Source organism: Daphnia magna, linkage group LG6 (assembly GCF_020631705.1).
Source record: "Daphnia magna isolate NIES linkage group LG6, ASM2063170v1.1, whole genome shotgun sequence".
Taxonomy (NCBI): domain Eukaryota; kingdom Metazoa; phylum Arthropoda; class Branchiopoda; order Diplostraca; family Daphniidae; genus Daphnia; species Daphnia magna.
In genome coordinates, this window is record NC_059187.1 from 4,252,394 (window position 1) to 4,272,534 (window position 20,141).

Consider the following 20,141-nt stretch of genomic DNA (forward strand, 5'->3'; position numbering starts at 1 on the left):
TCTGTATAGACCAGTTTCGGATGCTGCGCTGCAAAATTTAAAAAAATCCAGGGGGGTTTCGATTGCAGGGGGAGATAGGAAAAAAGGGGGTTTTTGATTTATTTACCCTAGTAATACTTTTCCAATTCAGGAAATGTTCTACAATACTACACTTTAAGACATTCTGCGTCTTCTCCAGTCTTTATAAATAATTAATCATCCCTAGTTTATCCATGAAAATTAATTCAAGTAAAAGGCTAGGTAGTAATACTTTTCCAATTCAGGAAATGTTCTAGAATACTACACTTTAAGACATTCTGCGTCTTCTCCAGTCTTTATAAATAATAAATCATCCCTAGTTTATCCATGAAAATTAATTCAAGTAAAAGGCTAGGGATGCTGTTTAGTATTTTTTGCGTTTCTAGTGTCAAGAAAATATGTAAACATAGGTGATTCAAATGTGGATATGGGGATAATTTTGGTAGTTGTCATGGAAGGTAGAACATCAAATATGCCACATACCTCATTAAAGTTTCATATAGAAATTCAGAATAAGGGATGAACGCAAAATTTAATTATGGTAACTTTTGACAAAATCGGAGGAGCTCACCAATTTCATTCTATGATTTACGCGGTGGCGGCAAGAACACCACAGTCTACGGAGTACGGCCAACATAGTCCTCATTTCTACGAGGCACCGCGTTCTACTCTCATGGTGTACCCAATCCAAGACCCGATGAGTTCAGCCTTCATTATTGGTGTGAATTATGCTTAAAGGGAGATCAGCTTGATTTTTTCTTCAAACATAGCTCGTTCAAAGAAAGGGATATTTTTACAGTCGAGATTTTTCATTTTTCTGAATTCCAAAAATGCTTTTATTGCATTAGTATACCAGTTTCATCTGGTTACTTACTTATCACGGTGTATTACAGTTTCTTCGAACAAAGAACTGTGACAATTAGAGGAAGGATTTGTATACAAAATGTACGATTTGTGTATCGAAACCGAGACGGGTGGGTCCGCATAGCATGCCCCTATTACCGCTACCAATTTCCAGCGTTAGAGTTTATCAGACCACCTCAGTTTGTTGTTGTAAAATGTCGAAATTATTTGGGAACACAACACTAACATACATCCTTCCGGAAATTCTAATATGAAATAATTTTCATTTTTATTTGTGATATTATTAGCAGAACTTCACACATTAACCCATTCGCACCCACTAACAATCGAAAATGATAACCTCCAGAGAGCGACAAAAACTAAGGACTCAAAATACACTTACCACTCATCGCGCAAGAAGACGGGACAATGTTGCAGCATGGTCACAAGATTTCAATCAACTTAGTACAGCCTTAGACAGGAACCCCAGTTAGCAAAGGCAAACAATTTCCTTTGGCAAAGGGCCCCTTTTCTTTCTATCGTTCAGATCCGAGGATTACGTATATACAAAGAGTTCTCAGCCAGATGGAGGGGATGAGCAGACGGGGGAAAATGTCAAATCAAAAGTGCAGTAAGATACACGAACAAAGAACGAGGAAAATAAGTAAATATAGAACGGGAGTCAAGACAGAAATGGGTATGCTAAACAGGAGTCATATGATGTATCAACTCCGTGAGCGTCTTTGTTCCTAGAATTGGTCACGGTTCCTACTGTTCGTACAAAACCGCTATTGAACAGCGGCAACAACCGTGAAAACTCTTTCTCTCCTCGACTCCCATTTTTTAGCGTAGAAGTTAAACGCGAAAATGGCAAAAGTTAAGGAAAAACTCGCAGAATAAAGAAGTCATGCGAGGTAGGAATAAGTATCCTTCTGTCCCTCGGTTCTCTCCAAGTATTCCTTTTCGATGAGAATGTCAATACATTTCTGAAAGAAAAAAAAAATTAACATATGACAGAAATATAGTTTATACAAATGTTTATAGATAAAGTTGTGCCAATAAGTAAATCAAAATAATACCTTTATTATGTGAACTCTCGGCTTAAGAGAAAAGTTGACTGATTGCTGAAAAGGCCACGAACCAGACGACAGGACCTGTTGTGCAAATTAAGAAATAGAATATCATTCGTTGCTAACTTTAAACTTCTTCTAGCCTTCTAACCTAAATACTGAAGTCGATGTCAAGCGGCTCGGCAAAATTGGTTAGATGGCGCTTAAATTGTTCGTTGAGATCTTTACTGACTCCGATGTCTTGAAACATGCGCTGAAGTTTAGAAGTATATTCGAAACCACAGGCTTGTTTTAATTTGGAGATCATTGACGCTTCGGCGTCGTCCGAAGCCGACATATGCTGCACCAAACGCTTTGCCAGCATTTTGCTGCAGAACCTCTGGAATACGTCTTTGTCTTCAATATACTTGAAGACGACCATCTATATAAAACACGTTCAATCAATAAATTGGTGCGCTTAAAGAGAAATCATTGATAGATAAAACTAACCACTTGATTTAACGTATCCTCTAATTCGGCCTCTTCAGGATTTTTGGCGCTCTTTTTAAGTAAAAGATCACAGTATTTGGCCAGCAATTTTGGCGATTTCGACGAGGAATTTGCAGCCTTTGTCACGGCGTTGCTATTAATGAACTTCCCGCAAGCCTTGTCCAAAGCGGCCACAAATCCGGCATCGTTATGAAACGCTGACATCACAAGGGCGTTGTATTTACGATGCACGTCCAAAATGGTAGTAACGTAAACCTTTGCGACCGTCCGTAAACGTTATTCGAGTATTGCTTCGTTGTACATCAGTAGGTCGACATACCTAAGGATCATTGTGTGCTGCTTCTCCTTCGCGTTCGATGGCCGACAAGCCTTGCTGGGTTGTGTGATCTTCGAGCAATGTTCGCAATTCCGTTAACCCTTCTGATATGCGCGACACCAATTGGTACATCCGCCCGAGGTCATCATGTTTGTCGTCGGCAAGGAGGTGTTGAAATTCCGCCTGAAGAATAAAGAGATATAAATAAGAAAAGGGGCTCCAACCATCTGATGAAAAGGGTATACCTGAAAGATCTCCAAATGCTTTTCTATGAGGACTTTTTCACAGGTTTTGCTTAATTTGTCAAGGGTGGCTTCATGCAAGTATGTCTGCACTCGTTTTTGTTCCTCAGTTAACCGCTGTTCGGCTCGCTTCATGTACTCCGTCACTGGATTGTGGCGGAGGAACTCGGCACTTTCCCGGGTATAGAAGCGCTCGGTATCCTCTAAGAATGAATTCTCAAATGAATCCTTATAGACCGATAAATTCTGTCCCTTGGCTGACTGATCTTCCTCGTTCAAGCCTAAAAAAAAAAGAAGAGATATTTTACGTATTCGGATTTTCTGTTCTCCATCTATGTAAGCAAAGAACCAAGTTCAACGTAGCAGTTCATGACACCGCTATCTAATCGTGTATTAATAGGATCTCCGTTTCGCTCTTTTTCAATGAGTTTCAGCACGGCATTTGTTACCTATTGTTAAATGAAATTGGATCAAGTTGTAGGGAAAAAGTAATTCATCTAGGGTTGTAGTACTTGTTTGTGGAGATGGCGAAATAAGTTTTCTCTCCATGTAACAAGCGCCAATTGATAAATTTCGTAAATTCCTTTCTGCCCTTCTTCACACTCTCGTTTCACCCAATGTCTATTGAAATAATTGTAATTAATAATTTTTCCACTCTTAATATCGCATCAAACCTCGTTACCGATTTAAATAGGCACAAACTCCGTTCAAAACCTTTGAGCTGAACTGGTATTCTTCCCATTGTTGTGTGTAAAACTTGAGTACAGTTTCATCCATGTAGTCAACTCCATTCTACCAAAACAGAAAAATAATTTGCAGAAGACAGCTTTCCCTAGGGCCAGTGCAAGGTATAGATTTGTATTGGAGATATACCTTAAGAACACTGACTAAATGAGCCTTTAGGTATTCCTTTAATCTTTTATACAGTTCATGTCCCGAAATGGTAATCATAGTCAGGTACTCCTCGTTTATAACTAGCTTTAATGACAGGGGGCTCATCGTCTTTGACTTTTCTTACTTTTCCGTCCAACCTGATATAAAAATATTAAAGGTTTTGAGCAATAGAGCGATGATTTCAACTACGAAAAGTTATTGAATAGGAGTCTAAACTTCGTATTATCTGAAAAATGTCTATATTCTATCGAGACGTGATTTTGAAAGCCCGAACTCTGCGACTTAAATTATCAATAAGCTTCTGAGAGAATTTTACCTGATTCCTTGTCCAGCAAAGGCTATAAATCCTTGATCTTCTGGCTCGTAAGTTATTGGTTCAATTGTATCCATGTGTTCTTCTTGATTTTTTTTCACAATTTTTTTAGGTTCAGAGTATCCCACAGGCGGAGCGAACTCTACATTCATATCACATTCGATGATTGAAACAGCTTTTCCCGGCTTAGTCTCGAGGACCCGTAGCTCATAAACCTTTTCATTGTAAGTAATGGCAACAACATCCCTGGTATATACAACAAAATTAACTGGGGTAAGAAGAAAAATAGATCATGCCAATTTTCCACATTTACCCACTAGTAAGGCATGCAAAGTTTCGCAAAGCATTTTCTAAAACAGCTTTGGGATTGCTGATATCCAAAAAGTCTTCAGACTGTGGTTGAAACTTGGAGAAGGTTGCAACAGGTAATGATGCACTTTCAATGTTAAGCAAATCACCTTCATCTAAAAGAAGGTTCTGCATCATCTAATATATAAATACAATAACTTTGTTGGAATTTTATGAATATTTTAGTTGAAACTTACCCAGTAAGGTAGGTATATTTTACCTTCATCTGCAACAAATTCTAATACTCCACAATGAGTAATACGTCCCTCTCTAGGGTTTGTCAATTTAAACAACATTGGGTACACGATATTAAGCCTTGTCAACTGATCCAGGGCAGAGGGTGGCATTATAACTAAATAAGAAACACAAGATAAAGCAGGAGATAATTAGGCAGATAAAAAAAATCTATTTACTTTTTCCTCCTTTTTCAACATCTTGACGTTCTTGACCAGGCAACATGGAGACTGAATAACACCTAAAAAAACCTTTCTGAGTTAGCACCACTTCAAATAGTATGTATACAATTTACCTGTATTGGGTATTAAATGGCCAAGGCATTTCCAGAAAACCAAACCCAAACTGGATGTAAAATAACAAATAGCAATCAGCCTTTTACTTATTGGTATGAATATCATATCATAGAAATATTTTGTGTAATTGTATTCGTATTATCTACCATTGAGAGGTTCGAAATGACGAATCTCAATATCGAAGATAAATTACCCTTAACAGTATTTTTTGAGCCCATGCTTACCATTTTGTATTCTTTAAAAGTAAACTATCACAATATTATTCTCTCTTTTTTTTTTTTTTTTTTTTATGTTGTATGGGTGCTGCAGCTGCTGGACGCAATGCTGCCTTAAGCTTCGTTGAAGCTCATATACACCACCAGATGTCCTTTACGGTTTCTATCTTTCCTGGTGAGTAGGGGTTCTTTGATTCTTGATGCTACATTTGTTCTCCTTTGTTTCTTGTTTAGTGTTTAGTGAGCGTTTGGCTCACGTATGTTTGCATTGTTCAGATTTTATAGGTCAGTCCTGCGTTCTTTAGGTAGGTTGCTACTCTGTTTATAATGTTTCTTCTTAGGGCATTTGGAATTTCATAGTTGAGCCCTAGTAAGGTTTTCTTGTTCCATGGTGCATTTTGTTGTATTAAAAATCTTCTAAGTTTTTCTCTCTTGCTATAGAATTGTGGACATTCCATTAGTATGTGTTCTTCGGTTTCCATGGTTTCACAGCCCCATCTGCATCCCCCGTCTTCTGCCATGTTTCTTTTATACAAGCTGTATTGTAAATTGTTCATCCCGGTTCGCAATCTGTGAATTGTGCATGATGCTTCTCTGTTCTTGTGAAAGCGATGGTAGTCTATATGCGAGGATTCAATGTTTGCTGCAATGAAGGTATAACTTGCTCGTATCTTTTCATACCAATCTTTACTTATCTCCTTTCCTTTTTCTTTTTCAGGGTTTCAATGCGCGGCAAGCTTTGGATTCTTTCTACTCCTGGATCCGTCAAAGCTTGTTTAGCTAGCTGGTCCACAAATTCATTTCCCTTGATTCCACAGTGACTGGGAATCCATATTATCTTGGTTTTGCAGCCCGAGTTCTTCAGGCACTTTGTTAGATTCCAGATCTCTAGACTTGTTGAGTCCATGTCCCTATAAGGGAGATTGCTTAGGTACTGGACACATGATTTCGAGTCAGTGCATACCACTACCATGCTTGGATAATCTTCTCTTTGGTATGTGTGTTTGAGACAGTTCAGGATTGCAATTTCTTCTGCTTTAAAGATGGATTTAATCCCTTCGATTTTCCATGCCTTTTGTAGGTTGATTTCAGGGATGAAAACTGCACATGTATAGGTTTCGTCTTTGGCGGATCCATCTGTGTAGGCTATCACTGTTTGTGGAGGAAGCGTATTTAGCTCTTCCTGTAGCAGCAACCGTGCTTGCAACAAGTTCTCGGTTGCGCCTTTCTTTGTGATGTCCAGTTCTGTGCATTCATAAACCCTTTCGTCCCACGGTGGGGGAGTTGGTTGGTTGTTTTCCATTTCCTTGATTTTGAGCCTCATACCGCGTATGTCCCATGTAGCTTTTATCACCGCTGGTGTTGAGTAAGACTTCCAAGTTGTCGGCGCCTGCACCTCCTTTAATAGCAGATCCCGTAAAGGATGCTCTTGGTTGCTAATTATTTGGAGAGCAATTCTTGTGGTAAGCATTCTTATTCTTGTTTGTATGTCCATTACTCCTAATTCTGCATATAGGTCTGGTAGCGTCGTACTTTTTTGAGCGCCCAGGATTTTCCTTATGGCTTCATGCAGTACCGTGTTAACTCGGGATAGGTTTGATTTGGCCGCTCCCCCGTACACTGCCGCCCCATAATCCGCCACCGATTGTATGCATGCTGTGTAGAGGTGTCTCAGCGTCCTCAGCTCCGGTGCCATCCTCCGTGTTGCAATTCCACTAATAGCGGCTCCTGCTCTCCTGATCTTTTGTTCTACCTTCGCGATGTGTTTCCGCCAGGTGAGCTTTTTATCCACCTCCACTCCTAAGAGGGTGACGTTTTCGTGAAATTTTATTCTTCTCCCTTGTAGGAAAAACAAGACCTCTGAATTGTTTGCATTCCTTTCAAATTTCATTCCTGCCGTCTTTTCCGCTGATAGGTTCATGCCTTGTTGGGTGCACCATCTTGCTATTTTATCCAGGTAGACTTGAGCCGTTGTTTCCGCCTTTTCTTCCGTTTCGGCTTCTATAAGAATTGTCACGTCATCCGCATACACTATAAGTTCTAGCCCTTTGGGTGGGGAGGGCAGATCCGCCATCATCACGTTGAAGAGGATGGGGCTCAACACTGATCCTTGCGGGACTCCTCTTTTGGTCTGAGTGCACCCGTGGGTTCGATTTTCCATTTTTAGTTTGTATGTCCTGTTTTTCATGAAGTCACTTATCAGCCTTAATATCGATCCTTCTACTCCGCTTTCGGCTAATTTCCAAGCGATTGCCCTTGGGGATACTGAGTCAAAGGCTTTGGCTATGTCCAGGAATATGCCATATACTTTGTTGTTTTTCCTCCAGCCATTTTTTACGAAGCAGTCTAATCGAGTGAGAGCATCTGTAGTGCCTCGTTTTTTTCTGAACCCGTCTTGCGCCTTTAGTAGCTTTTTGTGTTTTTCCAGGTAATAGTTTATTCGTTTTGCCAGTACCTTCTCCAAGAGTTTGCAGAGGGTTGCGGTCAGTGCGACTGGCCTAAAAGATTGCGCTGATTCTGCGCTTTTTCCTGCTTTTAGTAGGGGTACTACGTGAGCCTCTTTCCAGACCAGCGGTAGCCGTCCTGTCCTCAGTATTAGGTTATAAAATGTTGTGATTTGTTCTCTGTTTTCTTTCGATAGCTGCTTGATCATTGTATTTGGGATGGTGTCTGGACCGGGTGCTGTATGCGTCAGACTTCTCATGGCCTCTTCTATTTCTTGTGTTTTTAGTGGAGAGTTTAGTGCCACCCTTTCTTCTTTGCGTAAGGCCTCCTGTAGTGTTAAAGACTTGTTTCTGTTTAGTTCAGGAGGAGATTTGCATGCTGGCTCAAACATCGAATTCAGCAAAATTTCCGATATAGCCTCTGGATCGAATGTCAGTTCAGACTGTGCATTTTTAATCGTTTTTGGAACCGTTTGACCTTTCCTTGCTGTACCAAGCATGGTTTTCATTAACGACCACATTTTCTGGGGGTCATTTCTTGGTCCCAGTTCTTCGAGATATTTTCCCCATGCATTCCGGCGTTTATTTAATAAAAATTTTCTTTTTTCTGCCAGTGCTTTCCGGTATACTGCCCGTTTCGAGGCGTTTAAGGGATCTTTTCTCCATGTTCGTTCCATTCTTCTGACTTCTGCGCACTTCTTACTACATTCCTGTGTCCACCAGGATTTGGTTAACTTGGTGATGGGCCTCCTCGGTTTGAAATTAAACCACTTCATTCCTGCATCGATCATCGCTGAGGTAAGGATTCTATTTGCTTCGTCGACGTTATCTGTGTTTTTAAAATCTTGTATATTCAGTCTGTTGTGTAGGTCTTGGTTCCATTCCACCCATTTTCCGGATCTAAAGTCCCATGTTGCTGGGGGATATTTTCCGAAGGTGCAACATTTTCCATGTCTACGATAATAGGTATGTGATCACTATCCATTGATTGCCCTTGTCTTGCCGTTGCTTTAAATGCTAGTACTGGAGATGCCATCATTAGGTCTATTGTGGACATGCTTCTGGTGTTGGTTTTAAAACGAGTCCCGATATTTGGCGGTGTGATTAATTCAATCGATAAGCTAGTTTCTAGTATCTCACTTAGTGCCTTTCCGCATTTATTAGATTTGTTGGTGTTTTCCCACATCTCATGATGGGCGTTAAAGTCTCCGGCTACAATCAGCTCATTTCGTGTGTTCATTAATTGATTGATGTCCTTTGTAGACGCATTTCCTCTTGGACAGTAGACTGAGATGGCATCCACTGGTCCTACTGGCGTGTAAAAACTTGCTCCCACCCACTCCAGGTTTCTAATTTGGCGATGGCGCATAGGTGTTGGGTTTAGTGCTAAACTTATAAGGAGTGCTACTCCGCCTCCTTTTTTATCTGTGCGGTCTGTGCGGTAGAGTGCATAACCAGGAAAACTAAAATTTGTTTGGCTCTTCCAGTGAGTTTCGCTAAGAAAAATTATATGAGGTTTAATTGAACATAGGTATTTTTTGAATTCTTCGTATTTTGCTTTATTTAGGCTGCTTGCATTCCATTGCAGACATCTTAACTTAGATTGTTGTTGTCTAGTCATTTTCTGGTAGTTGTTGTTACCTTGAGCTTTTTCTGTGGGGTACTTAGTGGCCTAGGGTCGTTTGTAGTTTGTTTTAGTCCCCTTATCTTGCCTGGTGAAGTCTCATCCTGCCAATCAATTTGCTTTCTTTTGTCGAATTCGTTTTGAAGTATTTCTTCAGGAGTTTCGTTCTCAGGTTCTAGTCCGTAGAAACCTTCACTAAGGGCTACTTCCATATCCTCTGCTTCTAGTTCTTCCCCTTCAGCCATTTTTTGTATCATGTCCATCATTTTTTGCATTTGGGATCTGATGAGGGTGAAATTAGCTTTGGTTTTTTTTACGTCCCGTTCTAATGCTTTTCCTTGGGCCTCCACCGTAGTTATCCTGTTTTCAATCTTCGGTATTTTCTGTATTTTTAAATCGTGGATTTCTTTCGTAAGCTCCGAGACTGTTTTCTTTAACGATTTTATTTCTTCTATCACAGATGGATCCTCTGTTGTCCTCCCCCATGCTGCCGGTCCACTCGTGACCATATCTTCCTCTCCTACTCTCCAGCTGGGGGTGATTTTTCCCCAATCCTTGTTCTCATTTATGTGCGGATTCCTGCGGTCTATTAGTTGGATCTCCTTTTTCAGTTGCTGGTACTTTGGACATTTCGTATCATCCGATGTATGCTCGTCTTTTTGGCCGCAGTTTACGCAATACATCTTGCATTCCACATCTTCCTTATGAATGGATCCACACCTGTGGCATGCTTGCTGACTTTTGCAGAAAGTCTGTAGATGACCCAGCCTATAACACTTTTTACATTTGTAGGGGGAACGGTAGAAGGGTCTAACGGGGTGTGAAACGAAACCTAATTTTACCCTGTCCGTTAACTTCTGTCCGGGTTCACCTTTGAAAGTTAACTGCACCATATTGGTTCGTATGTCTTCTCCCCTTCCGTCATTTTTGCGTGTAATTCTTCTGGCCTCAACTACCCCTTGTTCTTCCAAAGCGGTTTTTATTTCCTCATCTTCATAATCTATGGACACATTTGAGATGACGCCCATGTTATATAGCAAACGCTTCGGTAACTGAACGTCGACATCTTGTCCACCTAACCTCTTGATCTCTCTTAATCTGTTGAAGGCTTCCTCTTCACCTACTTGCACGAAGAGGTCTCCACCTCTTCCGGGATAGCTGTTTTTGACGGATCCAATTTCCTTTTGGATTTCCGCTGCAATCTTATTCTGCTCCGAGAGTGGTAAATTTTCGTAGCTACTACCGTTTTTCATTTTTATTATGAGCGGTGGCCAGTTCCTACTCTTTCCCGGCCAGTTAAATTCCGCAATCTGGACATCCATTTTATTCCTCTCTGATTTGTACCAATGCACTGTACAGGCTTTAATTTTAATTTTTCACTGATTTCCTGCTAGACACACGTGTAGCCCTGGATCCCTGGCCCTGCTGGGCCATGAGAAAAAAGGGGGGATGGGTGCGCTTATTTTATCCTAGCGTCTTATGGCGTTAAGGAACGGTAACAAAACTACAAAAATTGGGGCGTTTTTCTTTACCCTTTCCACTGTGGAACTTACGCGACACAAAGAAACACAACCTTAGCCGGTGAAAGCACAAACAGAACTCCGGTATGTTTATTCTGTTTACTTATTCTCTCTTTCTTCACAAATTTCGTCAACTCGTCAATCAGAGAATAGACAACATGGTCGCGCACGTCTGGACGAAGCCTATGGCAAAGCTGCGCCGTCACTTTTGGCCAATAGGGAGAGACACTTATCGTCCAGACGACGCCTATCGTCTCTAGATGACACTTATCGTCCGGACGACACTTATTATTATTAGATGTGGCCTCAGCTGACAGAATGGACGCTTACAGCTGTCAAAAATTTATGTTTATTGTTTTTGTTTTTTTTTTATTTGGTTTTAAAGTTAGTTGTATTTGTGTTTGTATTTTTAAAATCTATATATATGTTTAAAAAGAATAAACTTTTTAGTGAAAAAAAAATTTGCTGTATTTTATTTCTTTTAGACCTACGAAACAAATTTGACATTAGAACAGAAGTAAGAATATATTATTATTTGATAGGTAATATTAATGAATTTTTATTAATTAACGAATTTTATTTAGGATTAGTGAAATGTATAAAATTTTTACAGTGTTACTCAGCCAAAGCTTTAAATTTGCATTCAGTGTGTTGGCTGCGTTTTCCATCCACGTTGGGAAGTACACTTTTTGATTAAGAAGGTAATCTATTGTGGCATTGTAAAAAAATTAACACACTTATCAAACAGGTAACTTATTTCACAAAATTTTAATGTTATAGCCCTGACATCACTCTTTTATTTTCCCTTTTCCAGGTATCGGAATCCCACTAGGTTGACCGGGGCAACAACCAACAATTGAATAGTCAATTAGAAAGCAACCTTCTTAGCCTACCATCAATAACTAAGACTATACCATTAAAGCTAATTATGTATTTTTCAATTTACAAATGTAATTAAATAATGAAACAATCAAAACAATTTGTTCATGTCACTCTTCACTCATTGTATTTGCTTTATGTTGTTTATGAATAAAACACTTACTGCTTACTCTTTAAAATACATTGAGTTTTTTTTATGTACTTGGGTTCACATACATTCTTGGTAATTTAAAACGTTGGAATAATAATAAGTAAAAGTTAGAATTCAAATTTGAATTACGCGCGTTATCAAAATGGCCGCCGCAATGGATGCCGGGAAGGGGCCAAGGGGGGTACATTTTATTGTAATTTGCGGTTCTTAAACTATAAAAATCGAAGTAAAATATCATATTAAAACGTGCTAGAGATAATAAGGAATATCAAAAATAAGTTTTATGTTTATTTTGGTATATATTAGTAACCAAACAACGTACCCAAAAAATTCTGTTTTTGGTCCTTCCCCCCGCTAAAATGTCATAAAATAAAATAATTAATTACGTTCTAAGTTTTCAGCGGATTTACATAAGTTTTACGTCAATCGATAGGTATTTAAAAGGGCTGTCTATTTGGCGAATTTCATGAAAAAATATTGAAATGGAAAAAAATTCCATTTGAATGAAATTTTTTGCGTTTTGTCGCTTAGGTCCAATATTGCGCTTGATCGATTAAACGCAAAAAATTTGTTTCATTTGGAATTTTCTTCCATTTCAATATTTTTTCATGAAATTCGCCAAATAGATAGCCCTTTTAAATACCTATCGATTGACGTAAAATTTATGTAAATCCGCTGAAAACTTAGAACGTAATTAATTATTTTATTTTATGACATTTTAGCGGGGGAAGGGGGCCAAAAACAGAATTTTTTGGGTACGTTGTTTGGTTACTAATATATACCAAAATAAACATAAAACTTATTTTTGATATTCCTTATTATCTCTAGCACGTTTTAATATGATATTTTACTTCGATTTTTATAGTTTAAGAACCGCAAATTACAATAAAATGTACCCCCTTGGCCCCTTCCCGGCATCCATTGCGGCGGCCATTTTGATAACGCGCGTAATTCAAATTTGAATTCTAACTTTTACTTATTATTATTCCAACGTTTTAAATTACCAAGAATGTATGTGAACCCAAGTACATAAAAAAACTCAATGTATTTTAAAGAGTAAGCAGTAAGTGTTTTATTCATAAACAACATAAAGCAAATACAATGAGTGAAGAGTGACATGAACAAATTGTTTTGATTGTTTCATTATTTAATTACATTTGTAAATTGAAAAATACATAATTAGCTTTAATGGTATAGTCTTAGTTATTGATGGTAGGCTAAGAAGGTTGCTTTCTAATTGACTATTCAATTGTTGGTTGTTGCCCTGGTCAACCTAGTGGGATTCCGATACCTGGAAAAGGGAAAATAAAAGAGTGATGTCAGGGCTATAACATTAAAATTTTGTGAAATAAGTTACCTGTTTGATAAGTGTGTTAATTTTTTTACAATGCCACAATAGATTACCTTCTTAATCAAAAAGTGTACTTCCCAACGTGGATGGAAAACGCAGCCAACACACTGAATGCAAATTTAAAGCTTTGGCTGAGTAACACTGTAAAAATTTTATACATTTCACTAATCCTAAATAAAATTCGTTAATTGGGAAAAAATTCATTAATATTACCTATCAAATAATAATATATTCTTACTTCTGTTCTAATGTCAAATTTGTTTCGTAGGTCTAAAAGAAATAAAATACAGCAAATTTTTTTTTCACTAAAAAGTTTATTCTTTTTAAACATATATATAGATTTTAAAAATACAATCACAAATACAACTCACTTTAAAACCAAATAAAAAAAAAACAAAAACAATAAACATAAATTTTTGACAGCTGTAAGCGTCCATTCTGTCAGCTGACGATAGGCGTCGTCTGGACGATAAGTGTCTCTCCCTATTGCCCAAAAGTGACGGCGCAGCTTTGCCATAGGCTTCGTCTCAGCGTGCGCGACCAACCTGAGAATAGAGCAGTAAAACATCCTACCACAGACTACGAAGTAAAGACCGCTATCATCGCCATAAGGCTGAGAGAAATCAAGTAGGCGATGCTCGGTCTTACCGCTAGGGGCGCGGGAGTATACTTTCTGAAAATTTTTCTACTTTTTCTAATATTAGTACTGAATACGTGCTTCACACACACGTATTGGCGGGAATTGTATTTAACTTTACGTCATCAACTGTACACCTTAATTTTCTAGATCCCCTTCCTGTATCCCGTGAATTATTTCAAAATTTTATTCTAATTCTTTGGTATGGTAATAAAATTATACATTTACCCCCTCTTTTCCCTATTTTTCAGATGTATAGAGCCCATCGTGAAACCCTGCATTTCAGACAATATTTCGTGTTTTTCTAACAGAAGTCAGAAGCTGTCAGAACACAGAAACAGAAGCGGGAATTGTGAAGTGCTGCCCATCCTAACCCAAAGATAAGGAGCTATTTAAAAACGGAAACAGAAGATTCCCAGGAAGGAAGTTTCAAAATTACTTGCTTCAGACAGATGCAGGGTTTGTGATAAACATTCAATGGACCAATAAATAAATAATCATACTGATAAACCTAAAAGGAGATGTTTTGACTTTCAGCGACTGGATCTAGGAGCGATCATTTGGAAATGGAGTACTAGCACTACAGGACAATTAGTGCCCACTCTATGGAACTTTAAAGCAGCAGTGATATAAAACAAGAGATACCAATAACTGCCTATACCCAAACCATACACGTTACATTTCATTGATATTATTGGACAAACAAGTAATGTGACCGCAAAGACAAGATAGTTCGCCATGTGCTCTTCTTAACTCTGTGAGTAGTGCTAACAACACACTATTATGTTATTCATAATCTTGTTCAACTATCATAAAATAAAGATGCTCAAATGACAACAGCTTATTAGTAGCTGGACAGGTAAGTAATTTTTCAGTCAAATAATATGTCTCATTAATGATTTAATTATACCATATCTACACAAAGCATGGCCAACTCCTGTCAATGCCACACAATTGTTGTATCCCAACAATACTTCCATTCTGCAAAAACCTAAATGTCAGAACATATTCATAGCAGTGGGGTGGCAGTCAACGTCTCAGGCAAAGTGTACAGTTTATATATTTCTTGGTTATTAACACCTTACAATTTTACTTGCATTTCACAAAATATGTAACATGGTATCAATGTAAGGTTACAATATAATCATCGTCTTGCCAATTTTCTTAGTTTTTTTACTTTCATCCTTGCATGCGCTTCACTGCGGTTCTTTTCTACAATAGCAACAAATTTTTTTTGGGCACAACACCTGAATCGCAAAGTTAAATATTGGAATACAACATCTATCATTAAGATCTTATGGTGTAGCTGACATCCAATTAATGGCAGTTTTTTTTCAGAAATTAATAACAGAATTGCCTCATATGAATCCTTCAAGAACAAACAATCACGTTTAGCTAGTTTCATAAAAGATTCCTCTACCTCACAAATTAGCTGAAACATATTATGGGAAGAAAAGATTAAGTTACCCCGCTTCTTTATTTCAGTGAGCTGTGAAGCTTTGAAATTAGGAGGGAGCTCTTCTTGACTAATATTTACAGATTCGAAACAATTCTGACAAAAAGATGAATTTGTTCTCTTACCTTTTTGTCTGTAGGAATGGACCATGTACCCACAAATGTAGTACACTATATCGCAATCAAGACTATCTATTTTTGAAGAAGGCGAGATAGACGAAGACGGGCCCTCAGTTTCTAAACGTTCTCCAACAACCATTTCCCGAACGATACCTTTTAGAAGAATATCACGGAAATATTCCTTTTTCTCCTTCATCAGTTTCTTGTTGGTATTGAATCGATTCTTCATGCAAGAGCTGTATGATGTCAACACTACACTTCTTTCTTCATCATCGCAGTTTGATCCACGTAAAACTTGTTTCGTAGTGTAATAGAGAGTCAACAGGCGGTAGAGCTGGAGAAAAGATGACGCTGTTGGCTTATCGCCACATCTCCCGCTCATGCGGATGATTCCAAAAAAACGCTTTAAAACATAATATATTTAGAATATTTTTTTATGAGTTCTAAACTAAAAAACCTACCTCAATGCAATCCTGGTTGAGTTAATGTATTTGTAATCTTCCCTTAAAAGAAATTCGACGATGTCTATCGTGCTCATTATGGTTACTCTTAAACCATTAAGAGTAATTTTTGAAAGAAATGGCTCATACACAGCGCCACCGACTTCCTCAAATAATTCTTGCCCTAAATCAGGATCAATGGCTGCGCTTGTGGATGTTACCCAAGAACCCCATTCTAAGTCAACCACCTGAACAGGAATTTGCTTATTCGGGTTCGTTTCATCCTTTGGTTCCTGCGGAAAAGGTTTTGTGCGATCTTCGGAACTATTCAGTAATGTTTCATCTTCTAAGTTGTGGCTTGACGCAACTCCACACGCGGCTATCTCAGTCTCATCAAGACATTTATATAATTGGCTCAGTACCTGCAACGTACAAAAATGGGTTTAATAAATTAACTAGATGTGTAATGGAATTAACATACATTGCGTCGACCAGCTGGGCCATGCCAATTTTCATAATTTATTCCAAAGCTGGGTCGCCGAGCGTTCATTACGTCAAATGAGTCGTTTAGGAGTCGAACTAGATTTTCCAAGGGTTCCGTATCCTTAAACTTTGATGCAAGTGCAACATCATCCGACATTCGATAGTGACGAAGACCGTCAGCAACTGAGTTTGACAGGATCTGATCATTTTTTTTCATTATTAAACATATTTTTAAAACGAGTAATTGAATAAAACATACTTGCACTGCTAGCTTTACACTCATTCGCTGAAAACTATTAGGATTAAGATGTACCGGTTTCAGTTTGGAAACAACGCTTAACCCAGCGCTTCCTCTAATTCCGTCGTGTAAAAACAGATTTAACAGATCTGAATATTTAACTGTTTTACCAGCAGCCTAGGATGTAAATAATAAAATATACTGATTACTTACATCCCGAATTTTGTAGTAATTCTTGATTTAAAAAAAAATCCATTTATGATACTTAACACACCTGAACAACTTTGTGATTAAAGATGTGATTTCTTATGCATTTGAAGAGATGAGGCACGTCTCGCAGAAAAAACACATCTGATCCGGCCGTCGGGTGAGTAATAAAGTTTTTCATTTGGCTTGTATCGGAATTGCATCCAGATATTCCAAACATATTCCAAAGTGCATTGTTTGGTTGGGAACCGTCGCACACTGTAGAAAGGACACGGGCGCCTGACTCCTCCAGCAATATCATAGCTTTGAGAACAATTTTCTGGAGCTGGACACCCGACGCTGCATTTTTGGAGGCAAATACTGCAATAGGTTGAATCCAACTTGCCTTATAGGGTCGGAAAATTAACACTAGAGCATGGTCAGCTAGATCCGGAATAACGGTTGTTGTTGAAGAGTCCGGCGTACACTCTGCTTCATCAATTTGGGTCCAATCTTCATTGAGAGCGGAAAAGTTGTTTTCATCTTCTACACAAGCTGCTGAGCTCTCATATAGGTAAGAAAATCCATGAAACTGAAACGAATTTTTGTCGAAATGGATGTCCTGTGTGATGGACATTTCGTCCCACATGAGGGACCCATATCTTTCGGAAAGGGGTTTGTTTTTCAAACTCTTCTTTATGCACGCTAGGGCAAATTCATTGAATCCAAATTCAGTAGCCATGCAACTACTAAGCTTTCGAAGGGTATCCTTACATGGAAGGGGTATAATGTTGTTTATCCGCAGGTGCTCATAAGTAGAGGGGCTTTTAACTCTTATGAGGAGGCACTCTAAAAGCCATTCTACCTCATATTTCATATCCTGAGAATGTTTTGCTTTACACCTTGATTTAGATATGATAGTTTTAACAACTAATTTAGCCTGTAAAAAAAATTTTAAACTGATTTAGAACTTGCACAAAGTGTATTGAATTGTAAAAAAAGAAAACATGAAACATTTTTAGGTAAAAACATTACATCTAGTCCGTTAAAAGAAGAAATCATAGTAAAAAAATAACAAACAAAAAAAACATTGAATAACGTTTGGTAAGAAGTCAGTACTCAGTAGGAAATAGTAGTCATTTAAAGTTATACGGTATCCCACGATAAACTACAGTGAAGTAAAATAAAAATCTAGGACCAAGAGTAATAGTTAAAAAGTCAGCTATGAGTTTAGAAGAATAGTGAAACTAAAATAAATCATTGCATAGGTCAACCTTGTCATCAAGTCCGTCCAAAATAACTTCTATGCGATCGTTTGTCAAATTTGCAGTCTTATCGCGCATCACTTTCATCTCGGCATTCAGTTCCTGATTGGTAAGAAAACAGATTACTAATACGGGAAATTCGGCATCATTACAAAATGTTACTGACATTTATTTTGCCTTTGTTCTTCTGTAGTTGGCATTTATGCTGCGATTCCTTTTTTACCTTTGCAGCCACTTTCTGTGACACTTGTTGTTTAGTTAAGTACTTATGATTTATTTTGTCATCTTTTCCAATCGTTTTCTGGCGTTTATATTGTTGCTTCAAGGCTTTCTCTACATACTTACAAAATTTGCAAGGTTTAATTACGCCAAGAGATTCAATAATCATTACGCATCTAGGAGAGATGCAAGTGATGTGATATTATTTTACAACTTGTAATACTAGAAATGTTATTGAAGAAATATACTTGTGAGCACGCCAAACACCGTCAAGAAATGCTCCGGATCGCACAAAACTGTTTTCCTTGTTTCGGTGCTTGTCCACATTATGGATTATTCCTGGGCAAATTTTTGCTTCATGAACCTTGTTCAGTGTTTCTTCCACTTCCATTATTGATGCAAAATAAATATAATTTCCACCAACTTCTGAAACATCTCGTGACATAATTCTTTTACGAATAGTCCTTTTCTTATAATCAACTGTAGCAGTCTTTTGGATGGACACACTGTTCTCATTGACAATCAACTCGAAGTATTTAAAGCATGCACTATTTGGTATTTGTGCTCTTTGCCATGATGGTGCTGGTAGTTTTACTTTGTCAATATCACTTTGTAAAATTGCATCTTTGTCATTGCCGACTTCAGTTGCTAAACCTGGTTGTGATTCATGAATAGGTATGACAGCATTGTAGTCCTCCAATTGTAGAGGAATCGTTTGTTGTGGTACTAGTTCAACTGGTTTCTCAAAAATATTTGCTACTGCTTTGTTTTTACGAGGCCTCATAGCACTGGGATAGTGATGTTTGTAATTTGTTATGTTGCCCAATGGTTTCCGTTCCATTGGCTCTTTCCTTCCTCTATGAACAGGTAGGTGCTGTAACGAAGAATCTAAACAAATAGTTGTTTATCAATTGTACCATGTTTTATAAGCAAAATATCAAGTAATTGACTATAAGAAATGATTACCTTCAAAAATACTAGGAATGGCATTAGTCTTTAGTTTCCAACATGTCTTTGGATACAAAACCACTTTTCCCCCAATTATTAATTCATCATATTTCACTATTTCGTTGTCTGTGAAATGTTTATCACAAACCATGGATGAAGCACGTAATGTTGAGCCAGCCTTTCTTGGAATCTTCTGTGACCATCGTTTAAAAAGTTCCTCGTCTTTCGGTGTTTTGAAATATCTTGCTTTGTTTTCACTGTTTTTACAACCACTCCCGACACCTGCATGCTCAACTATTCTATTTTTGTAGCTATTTTTGCAGGCAATGACACAACAATACGTCATCTCCTATACAACCAATAATCTTATTAATTTCTGTTTTTATCAGTAAAGTAAATACTGATGAATGTATAATACCTTTTTTCTTGTTGAAGATTTGCACAACAAAACATCAAACTATAACACTATTGCTTTAATGAGACTTAGAACTTAATGACTGTAGGCATCAAGAAAACAAACAGCACTCCGCGCTCCTTTTTGAGCGATAATAAAGATTGTTTGAAATGCAGGGTTTCACGATGTGCTCTATACATCTGAAAAATAGGGAAAAGAGGGGGTAAATGTATAATCAGAGTAATAGAGAGGATGGTGGCGTCGCCCTGTCGAAATTCTCCATAAGGCTATGTCCGAGCCGTCTCCCTTAAAAAGGGTGACACCTTGCGGATTTTTCCAAGAACTAAACTGAAATTTCCCCGCGAGTCCGTAAAATAAGATTACAACATGCTGTCTGTAAAGCAACAAATCTCAAATGTAAAGTTACACTTAAATTATACTACAAATTATACCATAATGCAAATAGTTGATGATTTATAAATATTTTTCCTTTTTTCATGAAATGAAAT

The 20,141-nt window shown here is 37.9% G+C and overlaps 2 protein-coding genes, 1 long non-coding RNA gene and 1 pseudogene across 4 annotated transcripts; 1 reads left to right on the top strand and 3 right to left on the bottom strand.

Annotated features, from left to right (window-relative positions):
- Positions 1 to 1,119: 1,119 nt before the first annotated feature.
- LOC123473756 lies at positions 1,120 to 3,929 on the bottom strand (annotated as a pseudogene).
- Positions 3,930 to 4,506: 577 nt separating this feature from the next.
- On the bottom strand, positions 4,507 to 11,226 carry LOC116925593 (ubiquitin recognition factor in ER-associated degradation protein 1). The gene is made up of 6 exons (XM_045175761.1): positions 10,970 to 11,226; positions 5,288 to 5,322; positions 5,063 to 5,112; positions 4,947 to 5,008; positions 4,731 to 4,885; positions 4,507 to 4,649 (listed from the first exon to the last, which is right to left on the bottom strand). The coding sequence occupies exons 2-6, from the start codon at positions 5,288 to 5,290 to the stop codon at positions 4,536 to 4,538; spliced, it is 384 nt and encodes a 127-aa protein (XP_045031696.1). The 5' UTR covers positions 5,291 to 5,322; positions 10,970 to 11,226; the 3' UTR covers positions 4,507 to 4,535.
- Positions 11,227 to 13,814: 2,588 nt separating this feature from the next.
- On the top strand, positions 13,815 to 15,043 carry LOC123473991. 2 transcript variants are annotated; one of them, XR_006648593.1, is made up of 3 exons: positions 13,842 to 14,343; positions 14,422 to 14,743; positions 14,810 to 15,043. It is a non-coding gene; the product is annotated as an uncharacterized LOC123473991 (long non-coding RNA). The 2 variants fall into 2 exon arrangements; XR_006648592.1 differs by having other exon boundaries at positions 13,815 to 14,343; positions 14,422 to 15,043.
- Positions 14,929 to 20,115, bottom strand: LOC123473990. Its single transcript, XM_045175762.1, has 10 exons — positions 19,657 to 20,115; positions 19,257 to 19,587; positions 18,539 to 19,178; positions 18,238 to 18,466; positions 18,081 to 18,173; positions 16,895 to 17,746; positions 16,642 to 16,797; positions 16,381 to 16,581; positions 15,921 to 16,321; positions 14,929 to 15,862 (listed from the first exon to the last, which is right to left on the bottom strand). The coding sequence occupies exons 2-10, from the start codon at positions 19,582 to 19,584 to the stop codon at positions 15,838 to 15,840; spliced, it is 2,925 nt and encodes a 974-aa protein (XP_045031697.1). The 5' UTR covers positions 19,585 to 19,587; positions 19,657 to 20,115; the 3' UTR covers positions 14,929 to 15,837.
- Positions 20,116 to 20,141: the final 26 nt, after the last annotated feature.

Bases quoted from the DNA above. Each gene is read 5' to 3' on its own strand.
- LOC123473990 (XM_045175762.1), bottom strand. From the start codon at position 19,584: ATGACGTATTGTTGTGTCATTGCCTGCAAAAATAGCTACAAAAATAGA. The intron at 17,747-18,080 runs GTTGACCTATGC...TTTTTTTTACAG, and splicing joins TGGACGGACTTGATGACAAG to GCTAAATTAGTTGTTAAAAC. The intron at 15,863-15,920 runs GTAGGTTTTTTA...TATGTTTTAAAG, and splicing joins TCAACCAGGATTGCATTGAG to CGTTTTTTTGGAATCATCCG.
- LOC116925593 (XM_045175761.1), bottom strand. The intron at 4,886-4,946 runs GTAAATAGATTT...TTTCTTATTTAG, and splicing joins TGTTGAAAAAGGAGGAAAAA to TTATAATGCCACCCTCTGCC. The intron at 4,650-4,730 runs GTAAGTTTCAAC...ACCTTCTTTTAG, and splicing joins AAATATACCTACCTTACTGG to ATGAAGGTGATTTGCTTAAC.